General features: G+C 34.2%; 1 protein-coding gene across 8 annotated transcripts in view; it reads right to left on the bottom strand.

Annotated features, from left to right (window-relative positions):
* LOC143245626 (homeobox protein ARX-like) overlaps positions 1 to 22,964 on the bottom strand; it is a 154,160-nt gene that overhangs the window by 12,127 nt on the left and 119,069 nt on the right. For 4 of the 8 annotated variants that reach the window (XM_076491991.1, XM_076491985.1, XM_076491998.1 and 1 more), the window contains exon 2: positions 8,198 to 8,828. In XM_076491991.1, coding sequence (XP_076348106.1) covers positions 8,198 to 8,828 — 631 coding nt within the window. Of the gene's footprint in view, positions 1 to 8,197; positions 8,829 to 17,905; positions 18,130 to 22,964 lie in introns of those variants that run through there. The other 4 variants (XM_076492018.1, XM_076492004.1, XM_076492019.1 and 1 more) reach the window with 4 other exon arrangements.

The raw sequence follows: 22,964 nt of genomic DNA, 5'->3' as shown, positions 1-22,964 counted from the left end.
TATTTTCCAAGCGGAAGTTGTTTCACTTCAATAGAGATGAGTCCTCCCGTTGAAGAACTGAAAAAAGAACAAGAAAAGAAAAAAACTAAGTCCTGCAACTTTGTCTCTATACTTGTATGTTGTTTTTTTTTTTGTTTTGTTTAGTTTTCTTATGACTCATTAACCTGGAGCTTATATTTCAGAAATAAAATCATTTTCACGTCGCACAAATATACCGTTTTATTTGTACTAGTGCTGTGATAACAAATATAAAAACAAACCTACAGAAGAACCCGCCATTCTAATCAGCAAAATTATGTCGCGATAAAGTTGTATATAAATATGAAAATTTAACATGGAAACCAGCACTTCTGTTGGTAAGATTCTGAGAGAAAAACACTCCTTTTTACACGAGTCATAAGATCACATATGTATATATAAATATACATAAATTATTTTCTTACTTACCTCTCTATATTTCAGTAAGAAAGTACTCTACCAGGATTGTAATCAAAGAGTAATTTTTTCTGTACTTCTTAAATGTTTGATTTACTAAACGTAAACGTAACACGTTTATATTTTCAACCTGAATGGCACTTTATGGGACACTTGTACTAAACATTCTAGTTTAGAGACAACTAGATTTTAAATATAACTCTCTCTAATTTCGAAACACTGATCAGAGGAAAGACGGCATTCGCTAGGTTTGTTTTGAGTAACGTGCTTCATTGTTACTCTTATAACATAATCATATCAGAAGGTGTGTAGTTTGTTCAATAACATTGCATTTCCAATTTTGGTTCGTAAAGTATACAGCCTAACATAATAACCATTAGGTGACGCCTGGCTCTACGAGGAAATATTTTGCTTTTTTTTTTCGCTTTAAAAGATAGAGTTCTATCAGCTATACGTATCATTTTTCATGTCCTCAAGGTAGCATAAGTTTTCAATGATATACAGCTTCGTAGGATTTCCACCTGTTATATTTTTTCTTTAAGTCGTGAAAATATTGCTCATAAACGGTATACTAAAAAACTTTCCTTCAATCAAATAATAACGACTTCGAAACTCTATAGAAATTATTATATTTTTTGCTTATTTCAAGTATATTTCCCATTGTTCGTAAAGAACTATGTAAATATAATTTTTCTTATAAATATTTCACGGTAAATATTAAACCTAGATTCAAAATTGTAAGGTTCTAAACAATTTTGGTTTGTAAAATGTTTTGGACAACAACGAACAAAATTATATACAAATTGTACACAGGAAAGCAAATAATCGAATTTTCAGAAGATTCTATACATAAAATTTTAGTTAGAAAAACAAATAAGAAGTTGTATTTTATTTATTATAAAATCAGCACGCCTTATTTACTGTTTTATTATGAAACATGATTTCGTGCAATCGTTTATGATAAATGCTGAAATACGTTGATTTTCAATACTGGAATAGATAACATATTCAGGAAGATAAACGTGCAAAGATGAAGGCCGTAACAGACAATAAATTTAAGTAGATACACAGTTGTTGAAGATTTATATACAAAAAAGGAAGTTCAGCTGAACTGATAACATCTACAATCATTTTGTCTCGATTCTGAAGTCAACCCCTTTCTTTCATAAGCAAAGAACTAAAACTGCAATAGAAATTGTGTCAGTAGTGTAGCCAGTCATACCCATGACATCCTGGTTTGTAAGTGATCTTGGAGTGCCAGTTTACATACCAGGAAAAATGTATCACCTAGCCAAGAAGTAGCCAGCACATAAGGCGACTAGTCACTAGTCATGAAGAAACGTACGAGGAATGGACAAAAACAAGTGCTTCCAGAAAATATGTAAAACGAATTGCAACAAGATCTAAGAAACTACAGCAGGTGCACAACATTTTTTATGAGAAAATATAACTAAATTCATAAAAACTTCAGGTATCTACGAAAGCCAAGGTTAAAATTAGGATTTGACATCTCAATTTGAGATCATATTCGAACAGATATCGTCGAGTATGTTCTAAAAACATAAAGTTTTACAAATGTTTTCAGTTATTTAATAAAGGATGTAACAAATTAACAACATTTTCAAGGGGGGATTACATTTTTGTCCACCCCCTGTAAGTCACTAGTTCTAAGGCGACTAGTCACTACAGAGTTCCACTTCAGTTTACAAACACATATTAAATAATAGGTCGCTATAACTTCCACATAATAGGAAAGATATTGTACATATCAGTGAAATGGTGTTGTAGGTTACAAGAGTGTTGAGTTTATGACCATCGATTACCACAACTCCCCCCCCCCCCGTTTTAGGCCGCTTCAGCAATCAACTTAATTTAGGGAATCTCATGTTTATCGCATGCTTTAAATTGCAATATTATGATGCTCTGTCTACATTGCAACTGTTTGACCAGCAATTAAGAATTTCAATTGAACAAATTGCACTTGAAATTGTCTAGCAACAAGCAACTACTTGCACACTTTACAGAACAACTACTTACTTCACCAATAATTGAACAACAGTGAACGATATTGACAGCCTTCACAAAAATATTTACAACAATGTTACACGTATCTACCCAAAGTATTCATTCCAAGAGGTATTCTACACCCGGTTTGAAACGAAACTCTTTCAAAACACATAAGTGCACATAATCCAAGAAACTAAGCTAAAACTAGAATTATATTAGTCGTGATGAAACCATATTCATTATTATACAGAAGTAAATTTTAATATCGTAAATTAACTACTGTACAATACGCAACTAGAACAAACGAACGAATGAACGTTTTGAAGAGCTTGAATAATAACTTTCCTAAACTGCAGTTAATTACGAACAAATACATATTACATTCGAATGTTCCTGTATTAGTAACCCAACTCTAATAGAATACAGACTTATATAACTGGCTGGCTAGCCTAAACTCAACTTTTCTGTTTTGTAACTGTGCTAAACACGCATATCCCTCATACGAAACTTCTTTGGTTTCGTTACAGCAAAGCTATATGGAGCTATCCGTTTCGTCTACCGCGCGAAATCTAAACCCAGATTTTAGCGTTGTAAGTCCGTGAACTTCCCATTCTCCTACCGGCGGAGACACACGAAATATTGTCGTATAGACAGCTGCCTCACCTTAACTCATACTAACTATAGACGAAATGCTTTCCTATCTTCTCACCGCGTACAAACGAATCTACCTTACCAAATTCATTGCCTGTCCATTGCCGTAAAGTTATATGTATGGTAATATCCCCTTTTAGTCCATGTATGTAGTATATCATATTGAGCTGTCGTTAACTGTTCATACGATATTTGCCTACCAATGAACATTACAATACAATACTAATGTCTTATGACAAATATAATTAACTATAATCGCGCCTCGCCAGCTTGTTAAAGGCAACAGTGGCATATAATTCTTTTTAATTTTAATTCAACACAGGACAAACAATTGAAATATTTGGTTCGCTGTATAATATCTTACGATGAATTCAACGAAACTTTACAATATTATTCACATCATTTAGAGTTGCTATATAGTGAAAAAAACTGGCTCAAATCACCATAGAATACAAAGTTTGGTTCAAATAATTCACTTAAGTTCATATTACCATATTTCCTTCTTTACGTGCATTGTTTATTCTCAGTATTAAACAATATAAAGGAAATATCTATTTGGTATTGAAAAATCTATACCCAGTTATACCAGTTTCTCACAGGCCTATTGAAAACTGCAAGTGTAGTCAGAACTGATCGAAAGTATAATATTTTCTTATACTTTTTACCTATACTCTCTTTCAAAATACAGCATAGAATCCTGATACATTCATTGCACTTTACACCAAACTTAAATTCGTAAAATGATAATTAAAAATACTATGTACTTGACGTAATTTCCAATTGTATAAATATTTATGGTAAAGAAATACTATATTTGGGATAGCATTCTACAACACTATGTGGTACATTTTGAATATTAGAATGCTATAAAACATAGAAATGATATGCCTATGCTGATATTTTACTCTGTTGACATTTGCTTTTGCAACATCTCTTCAGGCTCACGCGGGCTCTCCCAACTGCTGTTTGTTTAGTCTGATTCCTTCACATTGATTTTGCTCCTGCAATATAGCCTTCTTTGCGTGGATCAGGTTCCATTCCCAGGTCACTGTTTAGTGGACAGCTTAGACCCACTGGTGGTCATATCATTTGAAAGTGATGTCACATGCACGTTTTTTGCTCTGAAACTCTTGTTTTGGAATGTATTGGAAGCCGTCTTTGTTATGGTGGACATTAATCGGGTAACAGGAAATGATGGTGATTAGGTCTTAACTGTCTATTTTGTGGTCTTAGTATGGGCTTCTGGTGGTTACATTGGTGAGGTGAGAGTTTTTACTTCTTGATTGCTCTGGTTTCATGGAACTTTTCTGATGTGATCCTGGTGGGAAAGTCCTTTTACTTTCTGAATATAATATTTACGTCATGAGACATTTATAGTGATGTTACATTTTGGATCGATGATAACATTTTTCTTATCACTTAGATGGACTCGAATAGTAGGCTGTTATAAGTAAAGTGGCCAAAGGACGAGGCTTAACCACTAGATTTTCAACTGATGTCTCTAACACCGGTAGTGGAGGCACTAGTATCGAGGAAGCTCATATCTTTCCTTTACTGGAAGAAGGCAAGTGTAGGAGGTCTTCTTCCGCCAGTTGCAGCTCAGGTGAAACAAATGCGGTTGTGACAAACCATGTGAACTTACATTCACATACACATATGAAAGCCACTTATTCTCAAACTGGCAACCATACCAAGTTAATTTAAATTAATAACTTACTTTTGATTCTTTTGCAATGTTTGGATACTGAGACAAAATTATTATTGTTCATTGACATTTTTACGTAGTAAGTCTGTAAACAGTAGTGTTTCCATTGTCAATTGTGTATTTGCACTAATAAAAGAAATCTAAAACTGTTAGTTAGAGTAAAAAAAATGTATGATTTAGCCATTACAACAGGCAGCAGAATACTTTGTTTTTGAGGAAGTTCTCGTCTATTTGTGTCTCTGTTGTTTAATACATCTTCTTCACTCTGTAAGATGTAGAATCTTCAGGAGGTTGAGCTGCTGGTGTAATATAGTTGTGAATTCTGCCGTCTATTTACATTCATTTACATGCATTTTGTTCAAGGTACCTACCTATGGCAAACTCACAATATCTTCCATCCCCGCGTGACGACACTGAATCTAACTTGGTGATGTTCAATACAGTTATTTATCAGTTTTTTACATTCAAGCAACCAAAACATACAAGTTTGCCGTTAAATCCGCACAATTTAGAAGCATAGATAACCAAAGGTGTCAGACACTAGATTGTGGTTTTGCCTTCTGCATATGAGGAAGAATGAAGAATCTGGATATTAAATATCCCAAATGTGTACAGTTTGTGCTGGCATTGTGAGAGTCACAATTTGATCAAACATAGCTTATTATATTTAATTGTAGTAGCTGAGCTCATTATGTAAAACAGATCTGATGAAATAGGTGAACAGATGTTCGTATTTACCACAAATGATAAAATGACTGGCTATTTACTTTTAGCCGAGTATTCCATGACTCTGTTTAATTTCATTTTCGGTACATTAGAACAAGAAAACAAAATAGAACAACGAGAGTGAATCCTGGCAAACTGCTTCAGTTTATATCTAAATGGAAACGACTTAGAGCTAGGGACTTCATATAGACTAAAACGTTCCATAAAACCAAATTGTAATAGCAGACACCAGATTTAACCTGAGGACTAAACAATTGTAAGTCGTCTTCAACGTACAAATAACACTCAACAATATGACTACAAAATAGATTATAGGGATTGTTATTATCACCCCGTAGTCACGAATTTCAAAAACTTTGTCCATCAGAGTCCTTGACTGGTAGACTTACTTCGGGGTCCCTGCCGAGTTCAAAACTACACCAATATAAATCTTACAACAGTAGGCTATCGGTTCGTCTTTCTTCTGCTAACCTATCATTATGAACACAGTATTAAGGGTATTATTATCTAGACACCTTATCAATTTATGATTTTAAAGTCTTCACACCCATATCACACCAGTATCTCTCTACTTTTCTTAGACCTTTAATACAGTCACAAAAATAATAAGGACTCTAGCGTCAGGCTACCTATCGTTAAATTACCCTCACATAAAGAGCAATACAAGTCCAAATAATAAAGCCAAACAGTAAAACTGTTATCCAGCAAATACACAGTGTTTAGAACACTGAGAAATCCACTCAAATAAAGCGGTTGTTAAGGTACCAAATGGAGGTCCATGCATAAAATATGTGTCACTTTGCGAGATACGTGCTTATTTTTAACTATTTAATACTGTTCTACTTGTTTTTGTTTAATATAAATCTCCTTACACACGATGTCATTTAATCTAACAATTGTTATAAAATCTAGACGTCGCCACCATCTCATAATAAAGTGTATATTTTATCTCCAGTCTGCTCAGATAATGACATGTGACAACATACGTCCTGAATTTCAATCTGATTTATATATTTAAAACAAATAAACCTGTAAATGTGTACTTGAGATTTTAATTATGAAATTAATTCGAATAACTGAATCTAAGTTGTTTTTTTCTTATTATTAATGTTTGTTTGTATCAGAATATCGTTTCTTTATGTTAGAGGGAAGAATCATGTATGTTTCATCATGCACCACCTTAAATTTATATTTCAGAATGTATGTTTATTAAGAAGAAAATGCACCTGAACATCACCCGAAGCAAACTACGTGTGACAATTGTAAATTACAATATTTCGTGTCAGAGGTAGTTAAAAAAAAAGATAAAAACGTGAACGAGCGGACGTATTGAAAGAAAGAAAAAGACAAAACAGTAAATGGACAGCTATTGATAAGAAAATACATCATATCGATATATATAAATATAACACTACAGACATATCTGCTGATTGATTGGTAAAAGAAATGTAGATATACACATTACAAGAAATGAATACTCTGATGGACATGAAGTGATACAAGTTTAAAGCTTTAAAAATAAATTTATTTTTTACAAACTTTCCGGGCCTGGCATGGCCTAGCGCGTAAGGCGTGCGACTCGTAATCCGAGGGTCGCGGGTTCGCGCCCCGTCGCTAAACATGCTCGCCCTCCCAGCCGTGGGGGTGTATAATGTGACGGTCAATCCCACTATTCGTTGGTAAAAGAGTAGCCCAAGAGTTGGCGGTTCGCGCCCCCGTCGCGCTAAACATGCTCGCCCTCCCAGCCGTGGGGGTGTATAATGTGACGGTCAATCCCACTATTCGTTGGTAAAAGAGTAGCCCAAGAGTTGGCGGTGGGTGGTGATGACTAGCTGCCTTCCCTCTAGTCTTACACTGCTAAATTAGGGACGGCTAGCACAGATAGCCCTCGAGTAGCTTTGTGCGAAATTCCAAAACAAACAAACTTTCCAACGACGACATTTAGAAAGTCTAAAATAAATGTTTTCTGATACTGAATATTATACACCAACATATCCATGAATACTTCAGTTAAAATGGTATTCAGTGAACAGTTTTCAAACTTTTTAAACTTTACCTGAAATATAACACTTTTTAATGTGGGATATTTGTAAATCGGTTACTGCAATTTACAATTTGTAAAAATATTACTCTATAGATTAATTCAAAGCAGATAACCATCTATAAAAAGTAATTTTGGAGTCATTTTTGGAGTAATGCATCTTCACAACATGAGTTTTGCTCACATTATTGATAAAAAACAGTGAGCTGAAGCATATTGAAGCTTATAAGACTTTAAATTCAACTGAATAGTTTTGTCTGTTTCTTATATTCGTAATTTTTTCGTTTCCAAAGACTGTTAACCTTTTTTTTCTCTCTCTCTAAAGACTGGGAACAAATATTAATTATTTAATTTCTATTCCAACAGAAGCAGCAACAACTGCTGCGTTGGGTAAATTCGCGCCAGTTTTTAAAGCATACATTGTCTTCTGGCTGAATGAAATCCTCTGGGACTAATAAGTTGGATCTATTAATGAGCCAGCCGGTGGTGAAAATTTCAACGTAACGTGTGTAGCTAAAATTGCAGTAAAAGCCTCTTATGTTCCGTACCTGCACGTGGGCTTAAAATAATAAACCTTTCTGCTGTCTTTCTATTAGAACAGTATATAACTACACGTAACTGTAAAACCTCACCTCGTAAAGACATCAGGGTAATGTGTTCGTGAGAAAGCTTTCTCCAACTCTTCAAGTTGGAAACTAGTGAAAGTCGTACGGTACCGCCGTTGTTTACGTTTTGGAAATTCTTCACGTTCGACTGATTCTAGGCAATGGTTGGCATCAACGTCGTTTTCGGCTCGTTCATCTTTATCCTCTTGTTCATCTGAATCTTGGTAAGATGAAGTATCTAGATGACCAGATGAAGGTGCCAGATCTGCTGCTGTAGAATTGGGTTCGTCTGTCAGGGAAGGGCTCCTCTTCACAGCCGGCAAAGGCGTTGACGGCTTTCCCACCAGTCTCGTAACTGACAGTGCGGACTCACTCGGTGAACCTTCTACAGTACCAGCACCTTCGCTGATACAACGGCTTTCCGACCTCTCAGAAATACCCATAGTCAGGCTCGACGAGCTAACTCTATTTATCAGATTGGTGCTCGGGGTTAGCACGTGTGACCTCAGTTCTTCGGAAAATAGTTTTTCTGACGTGTTTTGTTTTGTAGTCAGATCGGGATGCTTGGACAAAAAATTATTAAAGTAAACTGAAGAACGACTTGAAATGGACGTAGATACTGGCTGTCCTATGACTTGTTGCCGATGTCTTGCATGTTCTAGAAATGTGATTAAAAATAGCCCGTCAGCTCAATGATAAAACTATCACAGGTACAGTTCATTAGTAAAATTTACAACAAACGCTTAAATATATACACTAAGAACTAAAACATTACGTTTCCGTTAGTCTTAGTCTTTTCAATAAATATTTACGAATATAACATGTAAAGCCAATCAAGATAAAGTATTTCTAATACTTCTAAACAATTAAAAACTTCTTGTCTATTAGATATTGTACTAGCTTACGTGAATTCAATTGATATCATAAGAGTTAATAAAAATGCATGATTAGATCTGGAAGTGATGATTTTAAAATATCTTAGTTATATCATCAGTGACCTCTTTAAAATAAAAGTATATAAAAGCAAACCGTTATTATACACTTCGGGTAGAATGAGAAACGAAGCCGCTTGGTCGACTAAAATACGAAAAAGTTTAAAAAGATGTTATTAAACACCCAGCTTGGTTCGACGCGTAATTTAACTGTCCGCGTATATGGGTTCACTACGTTATATTAAAACGGTTTTGGAGCCTTGCCACGTCATTACATGTTGCCCCAACGACATGTTTTATCCGACGACTGTATATCTTCACAGTAGTCTTGCAGCATAGTCTCTGTTGCACAGGGGCTCTGTCGTTAGGCTGTCATGTTCAAAGCACATCATTTCTTCATGCAGGCTTTCCACACTTCATCTAGTGTATTAGATGACGGTTACCCAGCGCCCAATGCAACAATTTGATCACACAAATATCCATCCGGCGAATTGACCAGTATATCTTAGAACTATAGAGCAACATGACAACTTATCTCGTTCTTTAGCTGCTTGAAGAATGGGTTGAACGAATATATCGCGGCAGCTCACTGGGTGCACGTGTCTTGTGTCCAAACGGAGATCCTTTTTCCCGGGCCCGGCATGGCCAGGTGGGTTATGGCGTTCGACTCGTAATCTGAGGGTCGCGGATTCGAATCCATGTCGCACTAAACATGCTCTCTCTTTCAGCCGTGGAGGCGTTATAATGTTACGGTCAATCTCACTATTCGTTGGTAAAAGAGTATTCCAAGAGTTGGCTGTAGGTGGTGATGACTAGCTGCCTTCCTTCTCATCCTACACTGCTAAATTGGGGACGGCTAGTACAGATAGCCCTCGAGTAGCTTTGCGCGAAATTCAAAAACAAACAATTAACGCAGTTTAATAGTGGCCGTGATTTCTTTTCACTTATAGGATTAAAATCTTGGCTATAAAATATCTAAAAGTCTGTTCTTAAGCGGCTTAACTGTAAGTCTACTGTATGGCAACTCAAAGAGTTAACATTTGGTTGTACAGTAAACTGTAAGTCTACTGTACGGCAACGAAGGGGATTAACACTGGGTTGTAAACTAAACTGTAAGTATGCTATCCAGCAACGCAAAGATTAAACACTGGGTTGTAAACTAAACTGTAAGTATGCTATCCAGCAACTCAAAGGGTAAACACTGGGTTGTAAACTAAACTGTAATTCTACTGCATGGTAACTCAAAGGGTAAACGCTGGGTTGTAAAGTAAACTGTAAGTCTACTGTACGACACCTCAAAGAGTTAACACTGGGTTGTATACTGAACTGTCAGTATGCTGTACGGCAGCTCAAAGGAGTAATACAGCTTTGAAAAAAAAATGCACTTTTAAACATACCTAAAACAATCGTTTTTGAAATTTCGAGTAACAACAAATAGTAACATTGTAAATATTCAAACACAGCATAAATAAAACCGTCTCAGTGCTTACAGAGTAAAGTAAAACTGTAAAACGAAACAATATTAGTGCCATGGACAACAGTAAAATATGATAATGATCTGGTATCAGTAATCAGTAACACAGTGTAGCAGCGTTAGTACCTATATCTCTATATATTAGTGCTAGTAGCCATAGTGTAGTGAATCAGTACTACTGCCTAGAAGACATCTTAGTGCTCACATTGTAGAGCATTTATTTCCGTTAACAAACATATCAAATTAAATTACGTGAATGAGCAATTGTTTAATCAAATTTTGTTTGTAACTTTTTACACTCTTAAAAAGTAAATAAACAAATATATTTATATATATGATGTACCAGAAGCACAAACTTTTTCTAAAATACACTTTAATACTCAACTCACTGCACGCTGCTAAACCTTATGTTAGATACATACGATATTTTTACGAAAGAAGAAAGTAATGCGGAAATACTAGTACTGCTTATAAATAATATATGATCTAAAATGTACGGAGCCATTTATTTCACATTTACGTCACGTATTATATTACTTTAGCTTTTGAAATCTATGCGCCGCAAGACGTGTACATGCATCTATAACGCGATCACTGGAAACTTATATAAAAAACAGTTCCACTATTTTTACTTATATATACATATATATATAATTCCGAAGGTGCTATGAAATATATATCTGTTGTAAAAGGGAATTATTTTGTACTTTAGACTTTGTGTCAATATTTAATATAAATATGTACATGTGTCTGAAGACGTTTAAGGCTACATGAGATATAAGTTTTAGTTTGTTTAAAAACAAAATCTAAAACCTGGCATAAATCTTCAAACAGAATCCGTATAAATTAAGATAGCCTTAAAACAATGTAGTAAATCCCAGATAAGATACACATCACCACGAATTGGACAAAACTATATCTAACATTTTAATTAAAAAATCAGTTTGAACTATAACAACATCGTATAAGGAAAACTACTGTGGTTAAACCGAACATAATAAAACAGTATCACCGTATCGATTACGCCAAACGAAACTTTATTTTTTCATAGACATTAAACACAGCTGCAGTTGAGTAAACATAATAAGATAAAATATAATACCCTCGTGGAACTAGGTAGAACGATCCTAATTTTGAAACTGCATTTAGAAAAAGTATAACTAAAACAGTCTGTTTGTTTTGGAATTTCGCACAAAGCTACACGAGGGCTATCTGTGCTAGCCGTCCCTAATTTAGCAGTGTAAGACTAGAGGGAAGGCAGCTAGTTATCACCACCCACCGCCAACTCTTGGGCTACTCTTTTACCAACGAATAGTGGAATTGACCGTCACATTATAACGCCCCCACGGCTGGGAGGGCGAGCATGTTTACGCGCTCGGCCATGCCAGGCCCCACATCGGGCTATCTGCTGAGCCCACCAAGGGGAATTGAACCCCTGATTTTAGCGTTGTAAATCTGGAGACATACCGCTGTACTATCGGGGGGCATAACTAAAACAACATATAAATAGAGCTATGTCATTAATGAATTGCACAAGTGTACTTGAATACCACTTTCTCACAATTTAATTTACAGCTGAAATAATGTTTTTTCTTACTTGACAACGCTTGTTATTTAGTTGGGCTCAGCGTTGGTCCAATAGTTATAGTGTTTATTTGGGGTTATGAATTTGGCCAAAGGTGGTCTAATAGTTAGCGCTTCAGGCTGCGCATAGAAAAAAGTCCGAGTTTCAAGCAGCGTATTGCCGCTTAACGCAGTCCACATTTTCAGGTATAAATGTAACAGTGATTCCTGCTATTTAGTTAAGGGTCGCGTTTTTTGGTAGTAAGTGATGTCGACTGGTCTTCTTACTTCTGGTCAATAATTCTGAAATAGAGATGGCTTCAGGCAAAGATGGGTTCTTTTAGTCTGGCGTTTATCCTATTTGTAACATAAGACGTAATTTCGGTTTAAAGCATCACATACTTAATATATCTGGGAACAAGGTTTATCCAACACTTGTGGTACTTAGCTGGAAGCGAGGCTTAGTTAATACATATTGAAGTTACCTGGAGATCAGATTTATTTTACTTGTGTGCTAATAGTTAATTGACGACAGTGATTATCCAGCAAGTGTGAGACATATTTTTAAACAGGACTTATCCATACGTGTGGTATTCAGCTGGGGTTAAGGCTTATTCAACACTATGGTATGTAGTAGATAATAATGTTTGTCCAAGAGCGATATAAGCAGTACTTCATTATCCGATTCATGGTACTTCACCATGACTTTGATACGTATTTACTTAAAAGTTTAAATTGTGTTTAAACATAGCAATGTGACGAAGAAACTTAGATATCTTGATCAGTAGAAATCACTCGTCAAAACAATAAACAATTTCCCATTATAAGAGGGCCGATTCGCACAGAAAACACTAAAAGGTCTATTTATTTTGTATGTTCAAATTTCCTCAGTGATACCGTCTTCAGTTACATTTTAAACCCGCTGGAATATCAGAAACACTTGCGTGAAGTCAGTTTAATGAAATTCGAATCATAAAACAGCTGTTAACATCCTACATACTTAACGATTGTTTCATTTAAAGGAAGATTCAAGAAGATAAAATAACTCGTGGCCCTGCAGCCCACCCACTTATTAGATGAAGAGATTTAAACTTCTTAAATGAGAAGTATTTTCATATCATGTTACAAACAATATGAACGTAAAGGTCGTTAGTTGATGAATGAGCACGTTGTACATAAGAGGAAATCGTGATTTCATTCAGAATGGGTATTATATAGTCTGTGACTTCTCAATTTAACTTTAGTAATCATGTAAATAGATGAAAGGTAATTTTAGATTTAGAAGATAAGAATTTTGTTTTTACAATGTCGAATGATAAAACACAGTAAAAAGTTGACGTGTATTGTTCTGTGCTAGCGTGTGTGTGTGTATGGTTGTACCGCTATTAATACCAAGTTTTTGAGCTGTTCGTTTGTTTGTTTTGAAGTAAAGTACAAAGCTACACAAAGGACTATCTGTGCTAAGTCCACTACGGGTATCAAAATCCGGTTTCTAGCGTTGTAAGTCCGCCGACATTCCGCTGTGACAGGGGCGATTGGTGTCTGATGTGATTGCAACCGGATTTTCAATACATCTAAATTTCATTTGTTGTGTTTTTATTTTGATGCCTGCTTTAAACCATGGATAAAGTGAACCATATTATATGTTTAACAGTTGATCTTATTCTGGTTCCTGCAGTTAACTATCAGCTAAACTATTTTCATGGTGTACAACAATGACACATTGGTGTAATTTATTTTATCAGAAGACAAGTTTAGAAATATGTATTAGCATTTACTTTTTTTAAACATCACACGTTTAATAGGAAATCGGTGAATCTCAAACCTTCGTGTTTAAACAAGTAGAATAATTAGTAACTAACTTATATCACATATATATAGTAGTCAGTAACTAAGCTATTCATTTTATAGACGACCAACTGAATGACTGTCATATGACGGAAAATAATGATTAATTTTTCTTTATAAAATTATATCTAAATACGTGTTTTATTAACACGTTTTCTAAAACTAATTATAATATAGTAACAATTAAGTAGAATGACTATCCTATTTCTAATATTTCACTGAAACAACACTTGGTATGTATATATTTGGTAATCTCCTTTAAGCCTTGCTTGACTAGCAGTTTGATTTCTATATATGTTCAGTTGTAGGTTGTAAAGGTCTATCACTGTACAACTTTTGTACTGTGGGTGCAAAGACAAAAAAAAAAGGAAAAACTTCGTCAAAATGGAAAAGTTTATATCTCGTGTGTTTCTCAATGGATTGTCTTTAATTTTGACATGTGAAGTATGGATTCAGCAGCGAACATCGTATGTAAATATTTGGTAGTTTTAGTCACCACAGTACAAGCTGCGAAAAGTGGAAAATCACTAAACTATCACTCCTGTTTATAACATACAATTTGACCTGCAGATTGTCTGCACAACACACTACAGTGTGTATTGATATCAAACGAATGAGATTCATGATGTTAGAAAAACACGTAGGTGCACGAAGTCTTGACAGAAATGAATAAAAACCTTATAAACCAAGCGATTCCGAAGGGTGGACCTTTCTTCTTCAGTGACAAATTGGGAAAAATGAGACGTTTGTTTGTTTTACGCCTGAACTTTCTACTATATGTCTTTCGATCTTTCCACTGCGGCTACTTTAGTTTTATTATTTTGCAACCTGCCATTTCGCCAGCGCTTCGAAATATATTTACATATTATTTGAAATAAACGTCATATACACAAAAATCTTTCCCCAAGCAAATATATTTGAAGTTTAAATACCAGCACAAATACATTTTTAATGTAACGAGTTATAAGGAATAATTATTTCACGATTAAAAGTTATTCAAAATATAAGTGACGTGTAACGTATAGACCTAAACATGTAATATGTCTTATCCCAACTATCAATATATTTATAAATTCATAGAAATCTTAAAACAGAAAAGTTATGAGTTTATCTTGAATAACAATGAGTAGTCGAAGATTAAGCCTGAAATAAGATAAATGGATCATGCTTCGAAAATTATGATAGGTTGCAATTGCATCATACGTAACAGTTTTTTTTTTTAGCCTTTCGAGGTAGTTCACCCCTGTACTCATAATAATTGTTCAATTACATTAGATCTGGATCAGCCGTTAAAGGTTGATTTAATATCATATCCTGTGTGTATGATTTCACATTGACGTTTTTATCAGTTGGGATCAGATCCTAGTTTAAAAAATAAATTGCTTTCATATCTAGTAACCTCGAACTTGTAAACAATAGAAAATTGGGTTTATTATATAAAACTATGTAATTTCATATTTTCATAGTTGGTCTAATATTTAAAGAACATAATAATTTATCTTATTGCATCTACTTCAACGTTTAAGGATGAAATGACTGAAAATAGAAAATTATTTAAATAAAAGTATTATTATATTATTACACACACTCATGTTATTGTGCTGTTTAAACTTAATAAACACTAGCATAGCTATTAAAAACATAATATTAATACACGTATTTCTACACTTTGGAATAAATTAACTCTAAACTGGATTAGCATACATTTAAATAGTACAATACGTATCTAAAAACCCTACTGTCTTTACATTCATGGTTTAATTGACGAGATGGTGTCGTTGTTTGAGAAAGTTACGTGCTTATAAACGATTTCCTTCAGTCCTGTTAATAAATGTATTTAATAAAACATAACACTAACGAGGCTTTTTTAAATCAGTATAAACGACTTGTCACATAGAAAAATGAATTAATGTAAGTAAAATGAAATAACTTTCACTAGTAAGTTCTTATAATTACTAAGATAATTTTCTCATTGACGCTGCGGCCACTCGATTCGTTAGGGATCAAGAAAGAATAGATTACTGGTACGTCAGCTCTTTTGACTCATGGATAGTTTTAATTCAAATTAAAGAACTAATATTAATAAAGTGTTGGGTGTTAAAATAAGTAGATAATTTGATTTTGATAAAAATCACAAAACTCATTTTGATGTTAATTAACTTAAGTATAGCTAGAGATAATTATAGTTCACTAGCTGAGTTTTATTCACACAAAAATGAGTGTTCCAGAAGCTGAAGATGTATAAAAGGTGTTGACAACTACTGACTAACTTCTGGTAGAAGGGAGTGCCTAACCCTAAGTTGGGTCACCAGCACTCTGTGTTCATATGAAATGATACGTTAAAAAAAGAAAGAAAACAAATACTAAATCTGTCGTAACCTAGTCGACCTTATGAATCTCGGTATTAGTCAAAATGCCTCGTCGGATACAACAGTTAGATATTATGTGGTTTGATTGATAATATTATTCTCTTATTTACTCTCATTCTTACGTTTTTACAATAGCCGTCTTACTTGTTGTTTGAGTATTATAATAGATACCAGTAACCTCCACAGATAAGTATGTATTTTTCTACTGTGCTTTGTATCTTCCCTTGTATGGAAGTCACTTTCTCTTTTAAATGTCAGAAGTAATATTTGTAATATATTCATGTAATACAGTGGAACCTGGATTTCTAACCTGAATGATCAGAGGATCTGATATGTCTGATCTGAATGTGTGAAAAATCAACAAACTTCATATATTTTCTTGATAACTAACAACACTTAACCAAAGTAAAATGATGACAGCTAACTGAAGATTAGTTGTCTTTCGAGCTTTGTTGAAACAAAAGTATAAACTTTCAAATATGATCTAATGATTCCCATATCTACATCAACATAATATAATATTCTTACTTTTATCAAATCTTAAATAAGGCATGTGCACACTTATATACAGGGTGGCCCGTAAGTCCCTATCCTCCCATGTATCTTATGTATCCAGTGTATCCGTGTGCTGTCCCTCATTCTCGATGCATAATATTATGCGACGCCATGTTCTGTGAGACATTTTCCTCAACATAGCAGGGGTTATTGTTCCAAATGCCGCGGTAACAGCTGTCTTCAACTCATCATTAGTATTATAACGTTGTTATAATAACATATGGATGGGTAGGGACGTACGGGTCACCCTGCACATGTACATATTTTAGCTTGAAAACTATGTCAAATATTTAAACTTTAAATAGTTTTGCTGTTGACACCACAATAAGTATGATTTCTGTCTCGCTTAAACAGCGTTTAAGGATTATAAAAAAAATACGAAAATAACAACTTTATGTATAATGTAATCAGTTAATATTTTGTATACCACTTTGCTAGTACCTCTAGAGACACGTAGTTTTGTTAGAGCATTTATTTCATAATTATTTCGGCTCACTAAGTAGACGTCTTAAATCAAGAGTGAGGATATTCACTTTCATATTTTACGCTAACGATACGTACTGAGTTGTGCTTCCGCGAAGTAAAAATTGGTCACATATGTAAGATTTATTTCTTGGGGTTTGGAAGATATAACTGATGACATAGGGTTTCTATAAAATTATTACGCGCTCAGTGAACAGGTAAATATTTACACAAACGAAGTTATAAAAACCTGGTTCATCAACCTGATCTTTGTTTATTCACTACAAATGAATACGTCTGAAGTTTCCTTATTCCATGTATGTAGACTCGTGTTTAACTACCATGTGTGAACTCACAATCAGCAAAATACAGCCTACAAAAAAAAGATTTAATGTAGGCGGAAACAACTGCTAATTATATTTTACAACCTATCTAATGACCAGGTTTGTATGCGTATCTTAAAACATTCGAACACTGTTCGTTGGAAAAAAAGACATACTCTGAGCTTTATGAGTTAACTACTCAGACATACTCACGGTTTGTACGTATGAATAGATTCCGAAGAAGATTTATAACACAAACACTTCATACCAACAACGCTTCGCTCAATATTACTCTCCACACACTGGGAATTTTGAAACTTTAAACCTAAAGGCGACTTGAAATAATCCTCGATGCTTACTTAGTTCCTACAAGTCTAACATCACAGCCGTCGACAAATAGCCAGCATATGACGCACTTTTCACCAGCTCTAGCAAGTGCAGCCCTCTGGTGGGCATTACAGGTATAGTAGTATTACACGGTTCACTTCTTGGTTGATTAGAAAGGCTTACTTATATGTGGAGGTTTTTGTTAAGAGGAAGGAGTCCCCAGTATGAATGCCATTTTGAGTTCATATCAAATTTATTCGATATATTAATGATATTAATTGCGTCTATGTGTCTCCTTATGACATCACTGCGTCTCAAATGTATTTTTTTAACCGCACCCTTAACAATGGTACCGGCCATTAATGTTACATGAACTACAGTAATTAAAGCCTAATAGATAAGAGAATAAAGCTACTTGTAAATAGCATTTAATTTAACAGAACAGTTCAATTGACTCCGCTATATAACAATACCGTTCTGAGATTAACTGTGTAATTACGTTCATAATGAGTAAAAATAAATTACTCAAAAACAACAAAACGTTTTAAAGATCTTAGAGTAAGAACACATAAGTAATTTTTATCAGCTTATACAAGAGTTAAACATGTGAAATTAAAATAACTTATTCTAGTTAATCCGAAAAACAAACAAACTGTAATTATTTGCTTTAAAAAACTGATGTGTGATTTATTCCTGATAACGGACAATTTAATGAAAGTTTTACATACGTGGTAATAATACATTACATATACACTGTCTCGTCCACCAGGTTTATGTAATAATGTCATGCCTTTGCGTGTGTACGTTTTTCCTTGTCTGTTTGAACTTAAAGTATATTAATTAAATTATTTTTCGCGAATATTTCACAATAATAATTCATAACACATTAGTAATCTGAAACAAGTGTGATTCTATGTATTGCAACCAGTAAAGAAAGATAGAAAAAATAATCAAATATTTTAGATACTTGACTATATTAGCAATTTATAGCAAATACTATGAATCTAGAAATATTGAAAACATCGTGTGGGTCAGCCAAGGGGTAGTGGCTAACAACCAGAAATGAAAGCTATAACAAATTCAAGTGTCACTGTTTGTTTGTTTTTGAATTTCGCACAAAGCTACACGAGGACTATCCGCGCTAGCCGTCCCTAATTTAGCAGTGTAAGACTAGAGAAAAGCAGCTAGTCATCATCATTCACCGCCCTCTCTGGGGCTACTCTTTCACCAAAGAATAGTGGGATTGACCGTAACATTATAACGTCCACATGGCTGAAAGGGAGATCATGTTTGGTGTGACGGGGATTCGAACCCGCGAAGCTTGGATTACTAGTCGAGTGCTTTAACCACCTGGGCATGCCGGGCGCAAGTATCATTTACAAATACAATCTTATGGTAAATCAGTTCTAAGTTTAAGCTTAAGTAGGAAAAAAAGAGATAAGCATTCACAAGTAAAAGGAATGTAGGGAAGACTGAGGTCTCAGGCATGATTAGTAGCAGAACATGATGTTTTATTAACACAGTTTTAGTTTTCTGTGTTTTCATGTCAACTTTAGGTGAGCTTCAGCACAGTGTATTATAAAACATGCTTCACCGTTATTAACTCAACAAATCGTAAAACTTGAGATTGAAGCAAGTATCTAAATAACTTCCTTCAGTTTTAATAAACACACTGTCATTAAAAAATTCTTAATAAATACAGGGATTCTAATAATATATTTATTATAAGAGTTGAAATTGTAGTTCTCTTGTACACTAGCCTATTTTGATACACACTTGTAAGCTATTCAGAAATAGTCATGGAAAGAATAGTACATAAACGCAGCTTCTACTGAGTGCAAATCAACTTAAACATTCGACTTGTTACTGAGAAGAATCAGCCATGACTACACATTAGCTTAAGTTCGCCATTCTAGGAGAAGGTTTGGAAGCGGCTTCTTCAACCTTGCTTCAATGATTCAACACGAATCATCGTTTTAGCAGGGTTTTAGATGGTTGACAAACTCTTACAGGCTCTATAAAGGTTTCTTTTAAGTTAACCGATGAAACATTTAACATCTCGTTGCCACTGGATACAGCAGATGTAGTGTTGTTGATACGTTGTGGTTATTATCCTTTGCTTTCATTCAAGTTTTAGAATAGTCTCCTCCCGTTGCCTTAGTAATTAGTTTCCAAGCCCCGGGAACAACCGGACAAGCTTACTGATTCGTCAATTCTTCTGAATGACAGAAAATTTAATTTAAGTAAACATTATAATAATAAATAGTTGGTGTTAAAAGTAAATAAATGAATACATAATATTATGTTATTAATTTTTTTTAAAATTCTGATTTGTGACTTAAATAAAATTGATAATAATTAAATTCTATTTAGTTTGTTTGTTTGTGTTTGCATTTCGCACAAAGCTACTCGAGGGCTATCTGTGCTAGCCGTCCCTAATTTAGCAGTGTAAGACTAGAGGGAAGGCAGCTTGTCATCACCACCCACCGCCAACTCTTGGGCTACTCTTTCACCAACGAATAATGGGATTGATCGTAACATTATAACGTCCCCACGGCTGAAAGGGAGAGCAAGTTTGGCGCGACGGGGATGCAAACCCGCGACCCTCAGATTACGAGTCGCACGCCTTAACATGCTTGGCCATGCTGGGTCCTTTAGTTAATTTAGCTCACGTCATAACAATGTAACTGATAACATAAATAGAACATAGACCACTACTGTATCTATCGTATAGCAGTCGACGGGATATTAAGCAAAAGGGCTTGTCGATGTGGAAAACAAAGTACAGTACTGTATGGTTATTAATATTAGTTCGTGCATATGCATTTGACATGGTTTACTAATAACACTTTAATAACTATTGTTCCTATTTTTTCTGTGTGAATATTTTAAATTTTTTACTAGTTTCTGTCTGAAAAATGGAGACGAGCGTGGTCTTATGATTAGTATACTAGGACTCTGAATTTAAGAATTAGTGGTTCACGATTCGTTGCATTAAAATGTGTTCCGCCATTTTGGGCTGTTCGTTTGCTATAAGAATAAAGGTCAAACTTTACTATTATTCCGGATAAGAGTAGCTCAAGAGTTGCTTTGGGCCGTTGGAAAGTTATAATAATCCCACAGTTCGTTGTTAGAGAGTAACCTAAGATTTGCGGAGGGTAGTGTTGACTAGTTAGCTTCGACATAGTCTATCATTTCAAAATTAAAGACGGATAGCGCAGGTAGCTCTTGTGTTGGCTGGTGAGAAATTCAACAAACAAGACTCTATGTTATCGGTTTAAAATTAGAACCGCCTTTGCGCAGATAATTCTTGTGTAGGTTTGCGTGAAATTGTGAAGAAACAAAATTATCTAAAGACTTTCAAACAGAGTCGCGAAGAAAACCTCTCAGTTTTTCTTATGCTATCCTGCTTAATACGTAAGCATAATATAGTTTCTCACTTTCTACTGTCTTACGATTTAATATACACATTGTATCAGATTTAGTGAGTTGCATAATATATACTGCTTGTTAGAATGATTGATGTTTCATTTACAATTTCTTTGTAACATTTGGGCTTCGATTGCTATAACTATTCCATCAGCGAATAGGCTGTAACTGCTGGTTAGATGTGTAAAAGAAAAATATTGACTGGCGTATGTACTAAATTACTGTAATAATCTTTTCGATATTTTCAATTTCAGTAATAACTGCATAATATGATAACTTTATCGGTTATGTTCCACAATCAAATAATTTTAAAGTATGAGTCAAGACTTCTGACTTTTGGTGTGAAGCAGATCCACAATACACATTTCTTACTTTTCGTGTCATCTGTTTGTTTATTTTTCTTATTTTCTTGGAAATATTTGTAAATTCACTAAACATCAGTCGTTAGTTTTTCTTCACGTTTATCGTTTTAAGAATGTTTTACTCAAAGTTAGATAAACAGGTTATATATTCGTTACTAAAGGAAATATATGTAAGTTTTTAAGTTTCTTGCTTTTCATGTCCTATATTTTTAAGGGGGTTAAGAAAGGAATAGGTCAAATTTAAATGGGTTATTTAGTAGCTACCAGCTCAATTTTTTATGGAAATTCTTCAGCTGAAAGAAAAAGACTTGTATTAAAAACTTTATATTGTGTCTAAACATGCTCTTCTATAATCACAGCAAAAACTGTTTAATATATTATATGATTTAAAAAAAAAAACTTTATCGTCAGATACGAAAATCCATAATGGATCCTATAAAACCAATAATGGTATCTTCCTTGACAGCTTTGAAAAATATTGATGGTATAACTTGTCATTTGCAGTTTTATCGAACATTCCAGTAAACTTTGAAAATATCAACCGCGACACCGTTCGCGACAATGACACATACCATGACAACTTCAGAAACAGTTTCCAGCACGACTTATTCAAATGTTAACTACCTTCTCCAGTTCATAATTACATCAGAACGTTTCGTACACCTAACATCAGTTGCGTATAGCATTTTTATAACTTATTTCTCTACACCTTTTTACTTAATCAGTTTCATTAACTATATGATGCACATCTTGTAATAATACACCAAAACAATAATACTACGTTAAGCTTATCTTATAGTATATTAATAGTTTTATCATACAACTGCCATATTTCAGTATATGTGATTACTGTAGTGTTGCAGTCTACTTCATGTGGTTTAATCACCAAATTTATAGATCCATTTTCTCCTATCCTTCATAAGCCATTAAGAAAATGTTCATGATTATAGCATCATTAGTTAAATGTTGTACGTAATATACTAATTTTCAGAAGGTCTTTACTAACTCATTACTGTACAATGTGTATTAATTGCTTGAAAGCTGAATTAACGAGGTTATAATTTATATTCCTTTATAACAACACCGAAGTCAAAACGTCTATACTGTCATGATTTTATTGAGTAATTAGCATAAACCATGTATTGAGATT

Source organism: Tachypleus tridentatus, chromosome 1, assembly GCF_004210375.1.
Source record: "Tachypleus tridentatus isolate NWPU-2018 chromosome 1, ASM421037v1, whole genome shotgun sequence".
Taxonomy (NCBI): domain Eukaryota; kingdom Metazoa; phylum Arthropoda; class Merostomata; order Xiphosura; family Limulidae; genus Tachypleus; species Tachypleus tridentatus.
The sequence above is the reverse complement of the archived record's forward strand: the minus strand, read 5'-3'. Positions and strand labels throughout refer to the sequence as shown.